This window comes from Dendronephthya gigantea, unplaced genomic scaffold (genome assembly GCF_004324835.1).
Source record: "Dendronephthya gigantea isolate DGI-Jeju-01 unplaced genomic scaffold, DenGig_1.0 000039F, whole genome shotgun sequence".
Taxonomy (NCBI): Eukaryota; Metazoa; Cnidaria; class Anthozoa; order Malacalcyonacea; family Nephtheidae; genus Dendronephthya; species Dendronephthya gigantea.
The window spans coordinates 891,412-914,198 of NW_021163049.1; the positions used below are offsets into that span (position 1 = coordinate 891,412).

General features: G+C 38.4%; 1 protein-coding gene and 1 pseudogene across 1 annotated transcript; both read right to left on the reverse strand.

The window, feature by feature from the left end:
• Nucleotides 1-5,998: 5,998 nt before the first annotated feature.
• On the reverse strand, nt 5,999-8,408 carry LOC114526540 (annotated as a pseudogene).
• Nucleotides 8,409-18,217: 9,809 nt separating this feature from the next.
• On the reverse strand, nt 18,218-21,555 carry LOC114526541. Its single transcript, XM_028548149.1, has 3 exons — nt 19,865-21,555; nt 19,222-19,743; nt 18,218-19,022 (listed from the first exon to the last, which is right to left on the reverse strand). The coding sequence occupies exons 1-3, from the start codon at nt 21,553-21,555 to the stop codon at nt 18,218-18,220; spliced, it is 3,018 nt and encodes a 1,005-aa protein (XP_028403950.1).
• Between the last annotated feature and the right edge of the window lie 1,232 nt (nt 21,556-22,787).

Consider the following 22,787-nt stretch of genomic DNA (forward strand, 5'->3'; position numbering starts at 1 on the left):
ATTGTATTTTGCATAAAACATGCGTTCTTTCTCAAAGTATCAGAATCACGTGATTGTCCATATTTGGCAATTACCAGAAGTAATGTTAAAACTAAATTATAAAACTAAATTATGGGGGTATATTTCCATACACCTCAAATATTTGATCAAAAGTATTAAAATAGATTCATAAACATAACAAATGACATTAGCACAGCCAGCCTGATGATTTAGTTCTGCTATGCAAAATTTGCCATGTTCAGAGACAGCTAAAGCAAATCAATTTCTAAAGAAATTGTAAAGCAGGACTAGATCGTCAGGTTGCTTGCGCTACCATTGATAGATCCAGCCAACTGTTTATAGCGGATTCTGGCCTTCTGTGCTGGAACCCGAGCAAGGGATTACACCAAACCCAGCACTGTACAACAGTGTGCTGCTATACCAATTTGCGCTAGGTAGGTGTTAGGTTACCATTTACAAATAGTCAGAATAACTATTGCATATTTTAAACAATTGCTGCCTTAAAATTAGGTAAAAGAAAATTTGTCTAAGACTGACACCCCCCCCCTTCAGTCCAACAGGGTTTCATGCCGCTGTGCACCCTTATAAACCATCCACTACTAGCATAGAATGACCCAGATTAAATGTTTTATTTCACCTTCCATATCTTAGTGAAAGTCTCACAATGAGGTGCCCAAATGATCTGTGGGAATTGAGCCAATAGTTTCTGCAGAACAGTCTTCTTTTCATTACCTTACCGACCATGCTTATCCAATCATAAACACCGCTATTCCCTCAATTTTCATCCTTCTTCTGCCACACACTGAAACTAACGCCACAATTATTCACTGCATCTACAGGGTGTATAAAAAAAAAGTAGACAATTTTGAAATGTTTAGAAAACTATAAATTTATCAAAATAGCTCATAGATTTGTGCTAGTATGGGTACTTTACCATCTTCAGGTCATTCTAACACTAAAAACAAACAGAAAAATTAACCTCGAAAAATGGAAGAGCGGTTTGTGGAAGCATCATTTTGAATGGCTTGTGCAAACATGAATGAGAAGTTTAGAATCCGATTTGAATTCAAGGGCTGAACGTTTGGGTAATTTGTTTACAAAGAATCGAAATTTCAGAAATTTTGATGAAAATTAAGTTAGCCGCGCAACTGCGTAAACGTGGGCTTTTTTTCGTTTAACTCGCAGCTTGAGTAACTTTTTTCATGCACGAATGATTTCATGCATGAGTGATTGCTCAGGTGATTAAACTAACAATGGTGTTGTGAAAAAAGTTACTCAAGCTGCGAGTTAAACGGAAAAAATCCCACGTTTACGCAGTTGCGCGGCTGACTTAATTTTCATCAAAATCTCTGAAATTTCGATTCTTTGTAAACAAATACCCAAACGTTCAGCCCTTGAATTCAAATCGGATTTTAAACCTCTCATTCATGTTTGCACAAGCCATTCAAAATGATGCTTCCACAAACCGCTCTTCCATTTTACGAGGTTAATTTTTCTGTTTGTTTTTAGTGTTAGAATGTCCTGAAGATGCCAAAGTACCCATACTAGCACAAACCTATGAGATCTTTTGATAAATTTATAGTTTTCTAAACATTTCAAAATTGTCTACTTTTTTTTGATACACCCTGTATAACACTTTGCAGATGTTCATTCTTCCTAGAAGAAGGAGCCCTATTTAGATATTCCTCTCTAAGACATCTATTGAAAGAAATGGATAAAAGTTTATAAATAACTGGTCTTTATGTTACCGGTAGCAAATCATATAGGCAGAGATATATTCCTTAACCAGATTTACCCATTAGAATCTGAGACTCTCCCTTGACAAGTAAAATCGTCTGGATTCTGGTAAAATCGAGTAGCAGAAAAAAGTGGGCGCATTTTGGCACATTGAACTGTGTAATGGGTTAACAAAGCACATTGGTAGATTGCCTGGTTAACCCATTATGGTGCAAGACTATCCCCTTGATGAGTAAAACCGTCTTGCATTAGACTATTTAGACAGAGTAAAATAATAAAGTAGGTTGCATCTGGGCACATTGCTGCTTAATGGCTTAAGGTACCAACCTGTGATGCAGAGAAGCAAATGAAGCAATGGGAATATTTAGCAATGGCTTTCTGATATATCCATAATTACCAGAGGATTTATCAGCCATACAACAGTTGTTAACCAAAGTTCTTCTTCTGATAATAATCCTGTGGTTTTGATGAGTCCCATCTGTATAATTATTTTTAAAAATACAATAATACTTGACTCTGTTACTGTGGTTCTACATATCATATAGCCAGGCGTTCCTAAAATAAGGCAAGCGCTGGGAGGAAATACCTCTCAGCGTTTGCCCGTTCAGGACATATCATAGGGAAGGCTACATTGGCTAAGGCTAAGAAAATAGAGAATAATAAGAAAGAGGTTATTATTTATTATTCAGTAATGATACTTTACCTCCAATCCTTGTGTATGATGCAATAAATGCAAGCAAAGTCTGATTTTGCACTGTTCATACCAAGAATAAGCAACAAAAACTACAGGAAAATTAATAGAAATAGTATTTTAAAATACAGTACCGGTAACAAAATAGATATATATTGGTACTCGTCTTACAAATTAATCCTGTATAGGAATTCCTAATGGCCTCTTGCAATATGACGTGTATCACAGAAGCCTTCCATCTTGGGTAGCAAGGGTATTTAATTCACCGGATTGCTATAATTCAATGGAATTTTATGGCCCTCTACCTCAATCTCTGCTTGTTCAATCATCTCATTGATTTCATTAAACAGTTCCTTGAAGGATACTTTACACATGTTGTAATCTTCATCGCCACAAACGATCCCTAAAGTGTGGTTACCTTATGGAAAAGAGAGAGATCCTACAAGTTCTGTCAGTTTCAAAGGAGATTCAAAGAGCATTGTAGTAAATAAATTAAATATATGGTACCTTTCCTGGACATAACTTTTTCTTTATCAGACAAAAGTGCAAATGACAAAACAATATAATTTGATATTCGGAACATCTTTGTTCCATCGCCAGATGTTCTAACTTTCTGCTTTCCAAAATTGCCAGATCTTAAAAATCAAGAAAAGATGATACATACCACTTATTAACCGAATTTGAGGTCCGTACTAGAAAAATATCAGACCAAGGTCTTGACAGTACGTCTTTTACTCATTAAACAAGAATGATACAGTAATATAAACAAAAATGAAAGATGAATAAATATAATATTCACATGTACCAAATAATGCTCTTCTTAGTGCATTCTCCGTCGATATTTTTCGTGTCAAAAATAAAAGTGCAAGCTTGTTTTCGCTCAAAAATATGAGAATTGGACCGTTACTATGGCAACAGTCTAATACTGGGGGATTCCAGACCGGCAAAGAACCGATCAGCGCACGCCATTTTTTTATTGCATATTCAAGAAAGTTTCTTAACCCATTGAGCCTCAATGCGTTCCAGTGTGCTCTACTTATTTCTGTTTACTTAGGTAACGCCAGACGATTTTACTTGCCAATGGGGAAACTCTGCAGCTTTGTGGGTTGAGCAAAAACTCAGATGTCTCCAGTTAACCCATAAAGACTCAATGTGCCCCAGGGTGCCCTACTTGTTTCTTTTAGGCCTGTTTCAAACGTCGCATTTTGCATGTGTCGAATACAATTGTTTGAATTATCTGCATGCGAAATACAACGTCTGAAACAATTGAATTAGATGTGTTTAATTGCGGTCGACCGTGATGCTAAATGCGACCTTTCCGGTCGCATAATGCGAGCTGGGTGCAACTGGGTTTCATAGGGTGCATTTTGCATGTGTCAAATTCAATTCGCTTGAAGAGAAAGACAGAGAACTTCATGTTATGTTATTGAAAGGATTTCCCGCGTTTTTTTGTCCATGTGGTATATGCAAATATGGAGGCCAAAGACAAAGGAAATGAACCAAAACAGTCGACGAGGTATTGTATTTCATGTGGAAAGCTAACAAACTACATTTGTCTGCAGTGTTCTGCGTCTGTTTGTAATCGCTGCACGATACATGAACCAGACGAGGAATGCCAAGGCTGGCTTGCTGGGAAAGCAGTTGGATATTGTATCAATTGCAATATTTTTGGGCAGGAGTATGAAGAAAATAACAAGAAAAGGTTAGAAATGTGACATTTTTGAATGTATGACGTAAAAACATATCGACGTAAAAAGTGATTATTTCTTTTGAATTCAGTCGACGTCTGGCTGAATCAGCCAATTTTATTAATTTTTTTATTCGTCATTTACTATAGCAACAATAGCTATAAATGTTAAAATAATATGATTATCAAAATTGTGCCTTCCAGAAAACTGAAGGATTGGAGGCTAGAAATTGACCACCCATTTAATGTCCAAACATGGCTATCCCAATGCTATATACTGAAAATAATTTGCTTCCATAATACTTTTCCTGGTGTACTTTATCCATGTCCACAATTTGCAACCAACTATTGTTGGTACACATGTGGGCAATTTGTGTATTGTTTTATATAGTTCCTGTGATAGTTCTACAATCCCACAGAATGAGGATGATGGTGAAGAAAACTGCACAAGATTTATTGGTATCAAGAGAAAAAAAGGAAAGGCTGGAAGAAAAGCAGTGTAGAGTACTGATGCTGTGGATGACTTAATGGATATCATTACATCTGATGACTACAATAAACAAAATTTGATATTTACTAACACAAAAAATCAAAATAATGGCATTATTTATGAAAAGATATTAACTGAAAAAAAGAGCAAATGAAAGAGGAGAAGAGATTACATTCACTGTTCAACAGTTGAGGACAAAATTTAAACGTTGTGTCAGCGATTGTAAACAAGCTGCCATGAAAATAAAATGGAATCCAACGCTTCCAAGATGAAAAAGGATTTGGAAAATGGTTTGACTTGCTTTTTCCACTTGTGAAAACATGTGACTCGTGTCAACCCGGTATGGCAGTTGAACCTTCTGCAGTTAATGATCTTAGTGAAGAGGAAGAGCTTGCAAAAACCTTTGATGACTTTGTTCCTCAAAAGAAAATAAAGCTCCCAAAGAAAAATCAAGTAACTGAAGCTGTTGAATTGCTTAAGCAAATTGTTGAAAAAGATCCAGCAAAGGAGCTAATTACATTTATGCAAGAAGAAGCAGACAAGGCAAGAAAGCATGAGCTTCAGTTGGTGGAATTAATGTTAAAACATACTTCTACGCCAACTAACAGTAACCAGGTTAATCTTGTTCCACCACATGATATCTCAGGTATGAGTTTTGGTTCTGTCCATGGAGGACCACATCAAAATTGGAATAGCCCTTAGCAATATTTTAGTAATCAAAGTACTGAGAGTCCTATGTATAACATGCCAACCATTGGCCAACCCTCAAGCTTTGTATATCATCCTGGAAATGGGTTCAGTCCACCAAGTGTGACCAAGTAGGCTAAGTATTGTACAATAGGGATTTAGAATTGTTGCTGTTTTGTTTCCAAATGTACAATCTTTACTAAAAATAACTGTAAGAAATATTATAATAGATGTCTTCTTATTGTCAGAAGGAAGAATTGGACAAACATTTAGATTTTTTTTGCAGCAGAGGTAGTTAAGCCAATGTGCATGTAATATGTGAAGGCTCTGATGAAAACATTTGTATTCAGTTCCCATATGGAAAATCTAGACTATATTGAATTACAGTCTATGACAAACCAGAACAATATTTGTATATTAATTATTAGCAAGAGTAACCTTACACTTAAACTCTGATACCATATCAACAGCGCATATTCAATGAAACATCTTTTCCCATTCATTTTGCTCATTTGAGCATTTCCTACTGTAATTTTTTAAATTCAAAGTTACTGTTGCAAACACTTCAAAGTTCAAATTAATGTGAAGTGTCCCCGCATAAGGTAATGTTGGGGAATATATATATGCATCACTTTTGGTTTCGGCAAAATAAATACCTTTAAACCCCTTAAATACCTTTAACAGAATAAACAAGAACAACGTTCAGTTATGTTCGAATAAATCCAGTCTCTTTTTCAAGCCAAAGTTTTTCAACCAATGCCATTCTAATCTTTTCCGCCAGAGGCAATGAATTGTTTACTTTAGAACAATTGGTCATTTGCAGTATTTCCCAAATTTTTTCTCTATCCCTCTTCTCACTGGTGGTAGGGTCAATGGTGAGGTCCAACTTTTTTGGCATTGTATCACCCAGATTGATACAAATATTGTGGAGTACCATATATGCAAGTGCAAATATGCGAACATTCTTGCTGTCGCTCACATTTCCGAAGAAGCACACGCCATCTTCCCTTTAACTGGCCATATGCCCCCTCTGTGACAATCCGAGCACGACTTAGCCGATAATTAAGTATCTCTGTTCGGGTGATAAAACAGCATTGGTGTAGGGTTTCATCAGCCATGGTGTGAGTGGGAATGCTGAATCGCCAACAATAAGAGGAGGCACAGTTTGTGTGCCCACTTTCTTTCCTATTGATGGGTAGACCATCGCCCTCCTCAATATTTGACCAAAGCTCAGTTGACTGTTGAGTCGTGTGAGTTTCCTGGGTAGCCACAGCTCCCCCAAATGAATCGATAATGTGAGTCAACCAATGCCATGAGGACAATAGAGTAAAAGTTCTTAAAGTTATGGTACTCTTTGCAAGCTTGCATTCCACCTGGAGGACACTTAATAGGGATGTGGCAACCATCAACTGCAGCCCAACAACATGGAAATTGCCACATTTCTTCCATATCCAAGATTTTTTCCCGAAAGGTCTCCTCTGAGTTTGGCATATGCTTGTTGACACTGTCTTCCCATAGTATCTCAACAATAGCTTCAGATACTTCTCGGGTAATTGTTGCAACTGTTGACAATCCAAGACCACAAAGTTCTGAGATAGTGTAGTAATATATCCCACGGCCAAGGCAATAGAGACAGATAGCCAGTCGTAAAGCTGGCTCAACAGGCTCCTCTGTTAAAGATTTCCTTTCTAATTTAGTACGTATGCGCCCAAGAATAAAAGAAAATGTACCTCTTGACACTCTGAAGGTTTTTTTAAACCGAGCATCAGAGTATGTTTGCCACACTATATTCCACCAACCTTGATTTCGTTGGAGTCTCCGACATGAATGCTTCGCGGTTGTAGCTGAATTTCGTGCGGATAAAAGGAGAACTACCACAGCACATATTTTTAATAGCTTTTGTCTACGACTTATTAAGAAGTGCAAAGCTGCTTCGAATGTCTGCCTTGCCCAATGTATTATATTATTTAATATTAATATTTTGGTACACTTATTTTAATTTGGCGCCATATTGCGCCATTGCTTTATTTATTTATTTACGTCATTTACGTCATGATATACGCCCAAGCGGACTGCCGCTGATTGAATTCAGCACATGCGAAATGCGAGATTTGAAATGACGGCCGGATTATTGTTTTAGGGTTGAATCTAATTAGAATTGTATTTGACGCATGCAAAATGTGATGTTTGAAACAGGCCTTACTTGTCTAATGCCAGACAATTTTACTCATCAATAGGGAATTAAGCTTTGCACTTAGTCGGTTAGTTAAAAGAATTTAAATTTTCATGCAATACCTTTCTTCTGATTTGTTCTCGGAGCTTTTGTAAAGCCTAACTGGGCCCCAGAGTTCTTTCCAGGCATTCAAGTGATATAACATATTGAATTTAATTACTTTCTGCATTGTTTGATAAGGTAGCTCTGTGGAAGTCCATCAACAATCATAGATACCTCATGGTATGTTGAGTTGCTAACACAATACTTGCCCATGACATATAAAAGGGCCCAAATGGTATCTTTGTCATTCTCAGGTAATTGCTGGAAACTGGTTTTATGGCTAGAATCATTGTCTTTGTAAACCATTTCTTTAAAATGACCATTGGCATCCCTTACATTGATATAATCCAATTTGTGACCAAATGAATCCATAAACCAGAGGGCTTGCTCACTTGTGTTTTTTAGCTCTTTAACTTTACGCCTCTTATGATGTTCCCCTATAGAACTAACCTTTTGTCCAGAATTCTGTAAATCTGAACTGCAGGTCTGGCATACCAGTGTCTCTTCCATAAAATCCAAGTAATCAGTCAACTCCTTACTCTCAAGCAATACTTCTTCCTTCTTAATCTCCTAATTTTTGGCCGTATTAATCTCTTTCATTAAATCTTCAAATAGTTCCTCACACTGCTTATCATGTTCCCCCAGTTTCATCTTAAGGTCGTTTTTCTCTTTCTCAGACTTTTCTAACAGATCCTGTAGACTACTTGGATTTAATAATTCACTTGCAAATACATGAAATTGTTTGGTGTTCTCAAAAAAAATTTCACTCTGTAATTACCTTGCAGTCCTCGCTGGTATGTTTTCGATGCCATTGTCTGTAAAGCCTCCTCAATTCTTTCATTTCCTCGTTTAATGTAAGTCGAAGGTACTGAGAGCCAGAAAATCTTCATATGAAATACCTGACATATTTAGTTTTAAATCCTGCCATTTCAGGACACTTTTTGAGATATTTTGAGTACGACACAATGACCAGACCTTTGATCATTTACATATCTTAAACAGGAAGTTTCCCCTTGAAGATGGATTTATAATTTGCTTTTAATCTCTCTTGCCATGATAAACAATCCAACATGATATTAATATTAAAATATTCAATTCAACGTTCAATTTTTTCTGTAAAGTTTCGCGCTATATTAGACAAAGATATTACCGCTGAACGACATCATCCTAGGAGAAATGGGCTTTAAAACGATGGCTTTAAAACGATGTATTTCTCGAATATTTTGGCCAATTTTTGGCCAAAAAATGATTTGAAAAGCGCACGTTAGCAAAGCTTTTTATATTGTTTAACAAGGGTGTATTTAAGGCCAAATTTGGTTAAGAAAAGGAAACATCAGGATTTTAGCCAGAGGTAAAAAAATTATGTTTTGACATCTTTGGTGTCTATATTTTATTTTCTATATCGCACATTTTTTCAACTATGATTGCCAAAGGTTTAACACTTCTTCCAAAATTGTGGTTTGTAGTGATTTTCCAATATAATCAATCAATGTAATAGAAAAGCCTGTAGCGTGTAATTTCGAGCTGTAAAAGGAAACATATGATTCAGGATTATTATGTTACTTACCATCTAATAGCTATCTTTATAATATATATTTTTGTTCCAGCATCGCACATTTCTTTTTTCTTTTAATATGTTTGAAATAAATTTGTTCAAAGTAAAAAGTAGTACATGTTTCTTATAAATTTGGAAATATGAGATGACTAATGGCCTGGGGCAAGATAGAAAGAAAATTAAAATGCGAATGTCTGCGATTTCTGGCGATGGTGGACCTTCAAGAAGTGCAACAATCTTGTTTTGCACAAAATCGATATTGTATTCAAGATTGTGTCTTCACAAACCCATCTGCTTAATGCGTCGCTTTTCTGTGCTCAGAATCATTTCAAAACTGTGATATTGCTATAGAGAACGATATATATCAATATAGGTAAAACCTCTGAAAAAATGGCATGCGATTAACCCTTCTTCGTTTTCCATTTGTTCGTTTAATATCCGATGACTCAAACCATGTGATCAAACCGCTCTTCAATATTGTTTCCAGAATATTTTTCTCACACCAAGTATAGTTTGCCTTGCACAAATTTCTAATTAAAATTTTTGCTGGGAGGAATTGAAATTGTATAAAATTTGTATAATGCATGTGTAATATAATGTGTACAACAGTAATTCTGGTGTCTTCTGATGCACTAGTGCAAAAATGTGTACAGCTTTTCCAGAGACGTGCAAAGTGTGTACAACATTGTAGGTACGTATTTCTGCAAGGAGTGCAAAAATGTGTACAGCATTCTGGTGTCTTCCTAAGAAGGTATAATGCATAATGTTTTGTCCCATGGTAGCCTTGCCATTGTTATGACACGTGCAAATGAGGTATGGGATTTAATACCATTTGGTGTATGTGATATAGTTAGCTTTAGGTTAAATACCAGGCTCCTACAGCTCGGTGTGGCTGTTAACGAAGCCAAAATGGAGAGTATTTATATTATAAAATTACACGTTTTATCGAGAAGAATCCGTGTCATTTACTGATCATCACGGCATATAACATTGGCGACGAAGAGAAACAATATTTGTAGAAGAGTTTTAAACAATTGATAAAAGAAATATATGGAGGAACATGACAATAACAGTATTAAAACGTTTGACTGTTTTCGAGACCCCGAAACACTTGGGTTAAGATGGAAACGGGGGTTATCTGGTTTCGAATTATATGCAGATGGTAAAGGTTTAATTATTACAAGAGATAATGCGACAGTTTAACAGAGAAGATGTGCCTTATTGTTGCATCTAGCAGGACCAGATGTCCAGGACATATTTTCAACCCTACCGGAAACAGGTGATGTTGAGGATTACGATAAAGCTATTATCGCTTTGAATAAGTATTTTATTCCAAAAGTCGATACAACATTAGCTAGGCATTGTTTTAGAAAATTAACTCAGGCACCAGGGGTAACTGTCCGCCAATTTGCAACTAGGTTAAGAGGAACTGCAAAAGACTGTGATTATGAAGAGGAAACGGACAATCAAATCCGTGATGAGATCCTTTGCAAATGTATAAGTTCATATATCAAAAGGAAACTTTTAGAGGAGGGTCAAGGACTAACCCTACAACGAGCACTAGAAATTGCTGAGAATTGTGAGAAAGTTAGCTCACAGTTGGCAGCCATGTCGGCAGTGAAACAGGACGGTGGTGAAGTTGTGACAGGGAATGTAACAGGGAAAAAAGATGGTTGGCATAGCCATAATAGAAAACAGAGAATGGGTCAAGATAAAACTTGTTACAGATGCGGCAAAACTGGTCATTTCGGAAAAGATCTTAGCTGTCCAGCAAGAGGAAAAGTCTGTCAAAAGTGTAGGTTAAAAGACCACTTTGAAGTAAAATGTAAGACGAAGCCCAAGGAAGAGAAAAGGCATAACATCAATCGACACTCGCAGCGTAAGGGAACTGTCAATGTGGTAAATCCGAAGGAAGATGATCTAGTATATGCATTTATTGTGGAAAGCACCAAACCAGAGAAAGTTGAAGTTAGAGTTGGAGGATGTCCATTGTATATGATTATTTACTCTGGTGCCAGTGTTAACATCGTTGATAGGCAAACTTGGGAATGGCTGAAAAAGAACCGAGTCGTGTATACGTCAACTTGTTCAGAAAAGAAACTTTATACCTATGCTTCACAAAAACCATTGGAGATAATTGGGACATTTAATTGCAAAGTTTCTGTTGGTCATCATACCTCTGATGCAGAGATTTGTGTCATTTCTGGGAAAGGAGAGTCACTCCTTGGTAAAGATACAGCCATGAAACTTGGAGTTCTAAAGATGCGCATGGATATTGCTTCAGTGAGGTCAAAACCACAGAATGTCAAAGAAATTATTCAGACGAAATATCCAGAAGTTTTTAAAGCCGTTGGTAAGTTGAAAGGTCTGACAGTACAACTTCATATTCAGAAGTAAAACCAGTAGCCCAGCCAGTTCGAAGGATTTTGTTCAGTTTGCGACCCAAAGTTAAAGAAAAGATTAATGAACTTATAAATCTAGATACTATTGAACCAGTGGAAGGTCCAACATCATGGGTCAATCCAGTGGTAATAGTTCCGAAACAAAACAGGGAGATAAGACTTTGCGTTGATATGCGCAGAGCGAACGAGGCTATTATGCATGAAAGGCATCCCATTCCCACAGTTGATGAGATTACACAAGGCATGAATGGAAGTAGTGTCTTTAGTAAGCTTGGTTTAAAATGGGGGTACCATCAGTTAGAACTAACTCCTGAATCAAGAGATATCACCACGTTTGTCACTCATTGTGGATTATACAGATATAAAGGACTATTGTTTGGAGTCAATTCTGCATCAGAGCAATATCAGCATGAAATTCAGAGAGTACTTGCAGGATTAGAGGGGCAAGTAAATATATCTGATGACATTATTGTATACGGACAGAACCAAAAGGAACATGACACTCGATTAGAGAATGTTGTCAAGAGATTGAGAGATTTTGGGTTAACACTGAATGTTGAGAAGTGCCAATTTAGCATGGATCGTCTGAAATTTGTTGGAATAGTCTTGTCTGGAAAGGGTATTAGCTGCACAGAAAAAAAGGTGAAAGCAGTAGTCGAAGCTAGAGAACCAGAATCAGCATCAGAAGTGTGAAGCTTTCTGGGGCTGGTTAATTATTGTGGTCGGTTTATCCCTGACTTGGCAACCATATCAGAACCCTTAAGATGTCTGACAAAGAAGGGAGTACCATTTAGTTTTGGGCCAAAGCAAAAGAAATCATTTCAAGAGTTAAAGAATCTGTTATCAAGTTCCACAACACTTGGTTAATTTGACAAAGATGCACCAACTCAAGTAGTTGCTGATGCAACTCCAGTTGGATTTGGGGCAGTGTTGACACAGACGCAGAAAGATGGTCCATGAGTTGTAAGCTACGCAAGTCGCAGCCTTACTGAAACCGAAAAGAGATATTCGCAGACCGAGAAAGAGGCTTTGGCTCTGGTATGGGCCTGTGAGAAGTTTGTGGCAAAATTATGAGATTGCTTCAAGACTTAAACAATTGACAAAGCAAATGCAAATAGCAACATTGCTGACGTGTTTGGGTTCTGACGCTTTAGATGTCCTCGAGGGACTTGATTTTCAAGACGAAACGGAGAGAAATAACATTATAAGGGGAGAGATTGTATAGGTGAGACGAATGAAACATTGCAATGTAATTGTTTTAGCAAGAGGGATCAGGAAAATAACAAAACTATCAATTTGTATGTCGCTACTCTCATGAAGTTGGCGAAAACGTGCAATTTTAGATCATTAGAAAACAGCTTAATCCGTGATCGGGTTGTTGTTGGCATTAAAGATAATCGAGTACGTAAAAGCCTTCTACAAGTATCCAAGTCGACTCTGAAGGATTGTATTGACATCTGTAGATCTCACAAAAGCACAACACAACAGTTGAAAGTCATGACGAGCGAGGAAGTTCACAACATCGGAGAACAAAATGAACAAGATAATCAGGGACGGAATCGAGGTGTACAATTGAAGAGTCGTGACTATGAGGTAAGCCATCCTCTCCATGTAAATTTTGTGGGAGCTACCATGCAATGAACAAACTAGCATGTCATGCATGATGGGGTGAGACCTGTAACACTTGTGGTAGAAAAAGACATTTTGCTGCATGATGGTGACGTGAAGTATCAAGAGCTTCATGAAAGCTTAAGAAAACCTCTGAAGTATGTTGACGAGAGTGACTCAGAGGAGTACATTGCCTGTCTGAAAGTAAAGGGGAAAGTTTGTGCCATCGGTGCTATGGCAAGAAAGACTTGCCACCTTGAGGTTGAATGACTATCCGCTGCTTTTTCAGTTAGACAGTGATGCATCAGTTAATGTACTTTCACAGTCGGATTATGTAAAAGCTTATGGTCAGGGAAGTTTAGCTTTGTCTTAAAAGTACGGACACAACTTTAGTTATGTATAATAAGAGTGAGGAGAAGCATCTAGGAAGGAAAAGAGTGAGAGTGGTGAATCCAAAAAATGGTAAGAAAAATAGTGTTGAATTTTTGGTGATAAAGGGTGACTCTAGACCTTTGTTGGGTTCCACAGCAAGCCAACAGATGCAGTTGTTAATGAAGAAAATATTCTTGGTATAAGTACCTCGATTCTCAGAGAAGTGTCAAAGGTGATCTTGAAGGAAAATATGATAAAGGCATTTTCGGACGTATTTGTTGGCAAAGGCAAGTTAGAAGGCAATTTACATTTTGAAATAACTCTGGTGCAGTTGCCAACCAAGAAAGTTCCCATTGCTGTAAGAGATGAGTTAAAGAAGGAGCTGGACAGATTGGTGAACTCTGCGTCTTACTTTCCGTGGATGTTCCAACAAATTAGATATCGGCATTGCTGGTGGCCCGAAAGAAAGATGATCGTATTCGGGTGTGTATTGATCCAAAGCATCTCAACCAAGTCCTGAAGAGGAACCACTATTCTCTTCCAACTATAGAAGATATTCTACCTCAGTTGTCGAAAGCCAGATGTTTTACTGTATTGGATACGAAGAATGGGTTTTGGCAAGTTGTTTTAGATGAGGAGAGTAGTTTTGCTACAACCTTTGGAACACCTTGCGAAAGTGAGAGTGATAACTGAAATGCCTCAACCGAAAGACAAGCAGGCTGTACAGCGCATTTTGGGTATGGCCAACTATTTGCAGAAATTTGCTCCAAAGCTGGCCGAGGTGACAAGACCGTTGTGAGAAATAATTAAGGAGAGAAACGAATGAGCTACTTGAAACAATAGTTAAAAAAAGTCTTCATTCCACCCCAAAGCGACTTCAACAAATGCTTCTTAGGCTGCAGAAATACGACTTTACAGTCACATATAAGAGAGAATCAATAATGGTGGTGATGGCTGATGCACTGAACAGAGCATTTCTTCCAGATTCTTAGAGCCCTCAGGAGGAAGGGAAACATGCTGATGTGTTTATGAGTGATGCAAACTTGACCAGTTGAATTGATATTGAGCAAGTTAACGTCGTACAGAACTTGCCAATTAGAAAGGATACACTCCAGAGAATTTGATGTGTCACTCAGGAAGACCCAGAACTTCTAGCGTTGGAGCAAGTAATAAGAGATGGATGGTCTGAGTCAATGAAAAAAGTTCCTTTGCAACTTCAGAAATACTCGACCTTTAGAGAAGAATTGACCGTACAGGATGGCATTATACTCAAGGGTGAGCCTTTGGTAATACTGCAAGCTTTACGTCGGAAGTTCTTGAAAAAAATCCACTCAAGTAATTTAGGGACAAGTACATTTCAGAGTGTTCCGTTTGTAAGGTATATTCACAGGAGCAGCAGAAAGAACCCATGGTTGCACACTCTGTTCCTTCAAGACCTTGGGAGGTAATTAGAACTCATTTGTTCGAGAAGAGTTCGTGCAACAGAACACTAGTTCACAGCCTATGCCTCAGGCAAAAGAGGAGTCGTCGACAGTAACAAGCCCAACAGGTGTTCAACAGCAGGAGCATCAAGGTCCGGGGGAATTTAGTAGAAAGTACAGTTCCAGAGGACGTCTTCTTAGAAGACCGGCATACCTTGAGGATTATGAGACTTGAACACTGGCTGGTTGTTATGATCCCTGTGTGATTGGAACTGGTATAGCAGGGGCATAATATTACATAACTTTTTTTTTTAAATAAAAACAACTCGTTAGTTAAAAACTTATTACAATAGTTAGTACATTCAAATATTCTTTAAAAAAATCCATTTCGAAGAAGGAAGATGTGACGGTATGTGCATGCATAATGTATTATGGCTTGAACTGAACTTAATCATAAACAATATGCAAATTAATTAACGTGCGGGTTTAAAATGGTTTTGTTGGCCTAGTTCTAGCATATAATTGTGATAATATAGAATATAGCACAGTGATATACATAGAATATAGATTTTACTTTTGAAAACGTTACAGGTTATACATCGCATTTTGATCGCATCGAATCCAATTGAAACAACAGATAACAAGATGATAATTAAATTTAATTAGTTTAACCATCTCATTGCTTATTGTTTGAATTGCCTTCCTGAGTATAGGCTGTTTATATGATCCTGCTATAATATGTCTCATTTATTTGGTAATCTAGCTGGCAACCCTAGTGCACATTTATACCTGGTGGGGGGTGCAAAACGACTGATTTTTAGCAGTAAAAAAGTTTAAAAACATATGCAAAATGTGAAAACATGTGCAAATTTTTATATTCGGGGGGGGAACTATATGCACTTGTGCACTAAATTTTTCAACATGTTTATTTGCATTAGATTTGGCACATGACAAGGCCAACGTCTGGAATGAGCCTTAAGCCTAGTTCTTAATATAAAGTCAGCTGTGTATTGTTGGTAATTGGCGATAAAATTTTTTTTTAAATTAACAAAGCAGTTTATTCCTCAGTAATCACCAACAATAGGATTCCCTGACTGTCAATGTCCTATGATTTACTTTTGCAATGTGGTCGATTTGATGACACCAAGTATAGCCAGGATGCATGATGTATACAAATTCCCAAATAATAATAATAATAATAATGATTTATTGGGCAACATATCCACATAGTGGCTCTACATTTGCCAATCTCTACAATATAAATATTTATAATATATAAAAATATATAATACAATATAAAAATGCCTAGTTAAGATACAAACATTGTCAACTTTATGACCCAAAATAGTCACTTTAGTAAGTAAAGTATTTAAACTAAATGAACTTGAAGTAATCCAGAGCAGGGGCCGTTTGCTTGAAAGACGTTTGGCCTAAACGGCAGATAAGCCCCCCCCCAAAAAAAAAAGTCTCATATATATGTTATAAATGACTGAACATACATCTTTTGCCTTAATATCTAAATGCCTTTCGAACAACTGGCCACTGGATTCCAAGATCCTTGAAAGTTCATTTGGCTATGTTAAATACAAGAAATACAATGAGTCAAAGACAAGATGCTTCCCACAGGTACGCTATTAAAGTTTGTTTTCATATAACATAATTCATCGTAATTCACAAGTTATAATTCGTTGTTTTTCAAAATCCAACATATGGAAACAGAACTACAATAAATTACATCATGTGAATTATGACACAGCACCATAACAAATTATGTTTTATAAAAACCAGCCTTGAGTGACTGACAATGCAAAGAATCCTTCCAGCCTCTCCATACTTACAAAACTACTTCCGGCTACGTCCGTTATACAGGGTGTCCCAAAAAACCCAAAAACTATTGAAATCACCCATAACAATGCAATTGTTAGAGTTTGAATGGCTAAGAGCTCTGTTGGGACCCACAGGTGTATAAATGTTTGCCATATGCATTTTTATGCATGCATATATATGATGCAGTAAAATTTGCCTGTACGCAAAAATTATATTTATTTACAATATTTACAATTTACAAATATGGATAACAATATTTAAAAGTGTATATTAAGGACCATAACCTATGACATGTCCCCTTTTTTTAGCAACACAAAGCATTTAGCAGTTTATAAGGTGCATTAAATCCCCACAGGCTAAAATTCGTGAACACGGCATTCAAATTTTAACAATGACTGATTTCAATAGTTTTCGTTTTTTTTGGGACACCCTGTAGTGTATAATCAAAACTTAAAGTGGTTTTTGTTTTATACATTTTATTTATATTTGCAAATTCTGCGTTTGGATTGATTTCTATAACTGTCGTTGGTTGAAAAAAAACACTTTTATTCCTTGAACCTTGTAAAAGGTTCAACCATGTGCCGAACAGTAAAAAAAAAAAACTAGAGCCCAGGCCTGCGCAACATAACTTGCTCCCGGGCTCTGCGCGCTACATTCGCCTTTACATGGCTCCCCAAAATGTTTTACAAAAACATTTTCTAAACAATGTTAATATAAACCGTATATGTGTCCGATAATACGTTATTATTAACCTGGCTCCTCGTCGGGGAGTCCCGGTCTCTATACTTTTTACTCTAGTTCAGTTTCTAATAACAGTACGAGTTTATCTATTGGTCTTTCTAATGTTGATCCACTGGCCATTCTTAAGTGGACAGATCTTACCAGTCCTTGTTCGTCAGCCTTGGTGCTCATGACTCTACCAATAGACCATTGATTTCTTGCAAGATCCTTATCTTTTACCAACACCACGTCGCCCACTTCAAAATTCCGTCTTTCTTTATTCCACTTTTGTCTTGGCTGCAAACTTTGTAAGTATTCATTTTTCCATCTCTTCCAGAATTCGTTGGTTAAGTGTTGAACTTGTCTCCATTGCCGTCTGCAGTATAGGTCGGTACGTTGAAATTTCCCAGGGGGTGGTAATACCACCTTCGATTTTCCCGTCAAGAGTGTCATCGGTGTTAGTGGTTTGAGGGAAAATGGGTCGCTGAGAGACTCGGTGGAAAGAGGACAGCTGTTAATGATGCCCTCAGCTTCGCATAGTAAGGTTCTAAGTTTCTCGTCATTCAACATGTGACCATGTTCCTTGATTTGGGCAGCTAATATATTTCGTATAGATCTTATCTGTCTTTCCCAAACCCCTCCGAAATGACTTGCTGAAGGTGGATTTCTTTTCCACTCAATATTGTTCTTTAACAACTCAGCTTTCACACTGTCATCATCCATTTCTTCATAAGCCCGCTTGAGTTCATTGTCCCGCACCGACAAAGTTAGTTCCTTGATCACTTCTGATTTCTTGCACAGGTCCTCTTCGCGAAATAAATCTTCTCAAGGCTTGCAAAAACGAATCTGTGTCAAGCGAATCGGACACCTCGATATGCACAGCCCGACTTGCGAGACACATAAAGAGAGATCCGTACCGTTTAACTTCTTTGCGTCCCTGTCCTATTAATAATGGTCCAAAATAATCGACCGCGCAATATGTGAAAGGTGGAGCAGGTTCCAGTCGTGATTCAGGTAGGTTTGCCATCTTTTGTTCGCCTACGGATCCGCGCAGATATCTACAAGTAACACACTTAGCCAAAACCGATCGAACAGCTGCGTTTCCGTTTACTACCCAATAGCCATTTGTGCGCAGTTCATTCAGGGTGATTCCTCTACCACTATGTTGGACCTTGGCATGAAAATATCGAATAATTAAGATCGTCAGATGGCATTTCTTTGGAAGGATGATGGGATGTTTAATGTCCTTACTCAGATTTGCTCGGTTAAGTCTTTCTCCGACTTTTAAAATTACATCCTGATCCAAAAAGGGGTCTAGCCTGTAAATGCTACAAGTTGCTTTCGTCATAGCCTTCTTCTTCTTGGCAAACTCTCGATCTTTGAGGCCATTAGTTACTTGAATTTGCTGTAACAGTTCGATTTCTTCCGAATAGGCATCGTGCTGCATCCACTTGATGATTACCACCTCTGCGTTCTTTAGGTCATTCACGCTGATTGGCGATGGCGTACTGCTTCCGTTTCTAACCCTTTCTTTCAACTTTCGCACGTATCTTATGCAATTGGTGATTGCTAGTTTAGCTCATACCCATGAAGAAAACCGTTCCAATCTTTTGAGCATACCTACTTCTCGCACTGACGAAGCCCTTGCGTTGACTTTCTTTACTTCCGAGTTGCCTTCCTCGAGCGCTCGTTGCTCAACTCGTTGCTTTGGCCAATTATCTTCGGTCTGCCACAGGAAATCTGGGCCACTTCGATTTCTCTAGAAACGCTTTCGCTGTCGTACCTCTGGAAGCTTCGTCCGCTGAGTTGGCTGCCGTGGCAACATGCTTCCACTTTTCAGGAGCTGTGTGATCGCGTATTAGTTGCACGCGATTAGCGACATAGACGTGAAACCTTTTGGATTCGTTGTTGATAAAGCCAAATACTACTTCGCTATCTGTCCAGTAGAAATTGTCTACGTCCTCGTAATCTAATTCATCTTTTAGCATCTCAGCCACTCTGACAGATACGGTTGCTGCGGCTAGTTCCAGCCTAGGAATGCTCACTGTTTTCTGTGGTGTAACTTTTGCCTTGCCAGCAACAAATGAGCAGTGTATTCGACCATTTTCATCGGTTAAGCGAAGATACGAAGCTTGGCCATAACCTATCTTCGATGCATCAGATAAGCTGTGGAGTTGCCTAGACACAACCTTTCTAAAGTCTCTTGGTTTGAAGCTTCGTGGAACAGCTAGTTGCTCGAGTAAATGAAGTTCATTTCTCCATTTCTCCCATCTTGAGTATAGATCATAAGAAATAGGTACATCCCAATCTAAGCCTTTACAAACATCTTGCAATATTCGTTTTCCAACGAGGATGACGGGCGCAATAAGGCCCAAAGGGTCATAAACGGAACTTATCCTCTTCTCGGATTCCTCTTCTCGTGCATGGTACATCCTTTAACTCAATTCTAAATTTAAGACTATCTGATTCTACGCACCAAAGCACTCCTAGTGTCCGTTCAATAGGTAGCCTGTCTTGACCAAGTTCAAGTTCCTTTATATTCTTTGCTCGATCCTTCAAGGGAATTGACTGATTTACTTCGACACTATTGCTTATGAACTTGGTGAGATTAAAACCTCCCTTACAACACATTTCTTGGACATCCTTTACAAGGCCGACAGTTTCATCCACCGTGGGTGTTGATTTTAAACTATCGTCCACATAGAAGTTTCGACGAAGGGTATCTGCCGCTTTAGTTCCAAGTTGGTCTTCATTGTCGTCCGCCATACGTTTAAGCGCATAATTAGCACAATCAGGGGAGGATGCAGCCCCGAATAAATGCACTGTCATGCAGTACTCTTCTGGCTCCATGGTAAGGTTTCCACTGGGCCACCATAAGAACCGTAAGAAATCTTGATCTTCTTCTCTCACCTTCACTTGGTAGAACATCTGTTCGATGTCAGCAGTAAATGCTACCTTTTCTTGTCGAAATCGGGTTAGGACTCCGATAAGTTTGCTCGTGAGGTCTGGCCCTTGCAATAAATGGTCGTTCAATGATTCTCCGAGATAACGTGACGAGCAGTCAAAGACAACCCTGATCTTTCCTGGTTTATGTGGGTGATACACACCGTGGTGGGGTATGTACCACACTCTTCCTTCTTTCACTGGTTGTTCCCTTTGATCAATCTTTCGTGCATAACCTTTCTTGATAATTTCATTCATAAAACTTAAATAGTCCGTACGATACTGTTCATCATTCTGAAGTTTCTTTCTTAGGCCACGAAGGCGTTGCTCGGCTGCAGGTCGGTTATTTGGTAACTGTACATCATCGTTTTTAAAGGGCAGAGGCATCTCGTAATGCATGTCTTCACAATGATGTATTCCTTCTTTAGCTTTCTCTAAGAACTTGAGGTCATCTTGAGATAAACCCTTTCCACGTTCACGTTCAGCAAACTCTATCTCAAACATTTCTTTCACCGCGTTAGGAGAAATAATCTCTTTGACATCTCTCTGGATGGTAACGCACGCTCTTGCTTGACTGCCAAAACTGCCCATACTCACGAGAATCCTGTTGCACGATACTGACTTGCTAGTGTTCTGATTCACCGGGCCATTGATGTGCCATCCTAACAATGATTTCACCGCGTAAGGTTCCTCATCATTACCATGAAAAACATCTCGTGGTCTTAGTGCGCTTGGACAGTTTAGGCCAATTAGAATCGCTACTTCGATGTTCTCCATATACGCTGGAATTCGCTCCGCCACCTCCTTCAGATGGGACCATTTACCTATCTGATTTGGTCGCGGAATCTCATCTCGATCTGCTGGAATTTGTTGTCGCTCGTATGTTCTGGGTAAGCGGACACTGATATGATCATATTGAAAATGTTCTGCAACCAAGCCTTCAACCGCTTTAGTTTCCACCTCCCTTGTGCCATGCATGGTCGTTAATTGGAGCCTTGTATCACTTCCTTTCACTCCCAATTTTCTCAAGGTTTCTTGTTTGATAAAGGTGCTGCCACTGGCATTGTCGAGTAGGGCATACACTGCTACTTTCTTACCCGGATTGTCTCTATGATACAACCATACTGATACTATACCCATGTTAACTGGATTGTCACCAGCTTCGGTCACAAATTGTTGCATGAGAGTTATTAACTTGATTATCTGGAGAGTTGTTTTTTGCATCGTGTTTGCCCATGTCCTCGGTTTCCTTCTCTTTATTGGATTTATCAGGCGGTTTCCAGTGAGGGTCATGTAAGGCAGTGGGGTGATTCTTTTTACATATCTGGCATGATTTCTTTCGTTTGCAAAACTTGGCGATATGACCTTGCCCATAACATCCATAGCACATTCCCTTGATTTTTAGGAAATTCTTTCTCTTCTCTAAAGATTGTTTCTTGAATTCTGTGCATTGGTCTAAATCATGCGGCTTGTGGCACATCGCACACGTTAGGGGACTCTTTGATTGTTGACTGCTTTCCCTTGATAGTGTACCAAAATTGGATCCTCTAGGTCTTCGATCTCGTTTCGCAGGTTGTAAGATTTCCTTATAGACAGAGTCCTCTGAATAGACAGGATCAGTGGCCAAATCTGCTTGTTTGGTTACAAACTGTACAAAATCTGCAAAGCTAGGCATTCTTTCTTGGTTAGTTCTAATATTGTTCGCTCTTTCGCACCACTTTCCACAAAGATACCGCGGTAATTTTTCCCATAATTGGCGCATAACATGAGCAGTGTTTAAATCACCCATATAATCCATTCCCTTTATAGCCGCTTTCGTCTGTTCTAACATGGCGAATTCTTGCAGTTTTCCTCCCTCGTTTGGCTTGATCTGCGTCCAATTTGATAGTTTTGTGATGTAAGAATTTGCTATCTTAAAGGAATCTCTGAAGTGTTTCTTCAAAAGCGCTTTCGCTTCTTCATATGACGACTCAGATTTGCTTTGAAAACATCCTTTAATTACCTTTTTTGCTTGGCCAGCAGTGTACTGCTCCAGATAATATAAGCGCTCAATGGGGTCAGTGACTTTGGCTTCAACCAAAGTGTCAAATGCTGTGATAAATGCTGGATAGTCCATTGCTTCGCCATAAAATGTTGGGGGTTTGTGGGTTGGAAGGGTACTCTTCAGTTGATGAGTCGCCATGATATTTGTCAACTCAGTCTGCCTTTTCTGTATCTTGAGGAATTCTTTAAATGGGTCAATGTCAGCGAATGCATCTTTAGCTTTCTGATCGTTGTCGAGGGTTAAATTTGATTGTGTTTCGTCTTTGGGAGCTAAGGTTGATGTTATTATTTCCACTGGCCTTTGCTCACTAGATGTAACCTTTGCATTA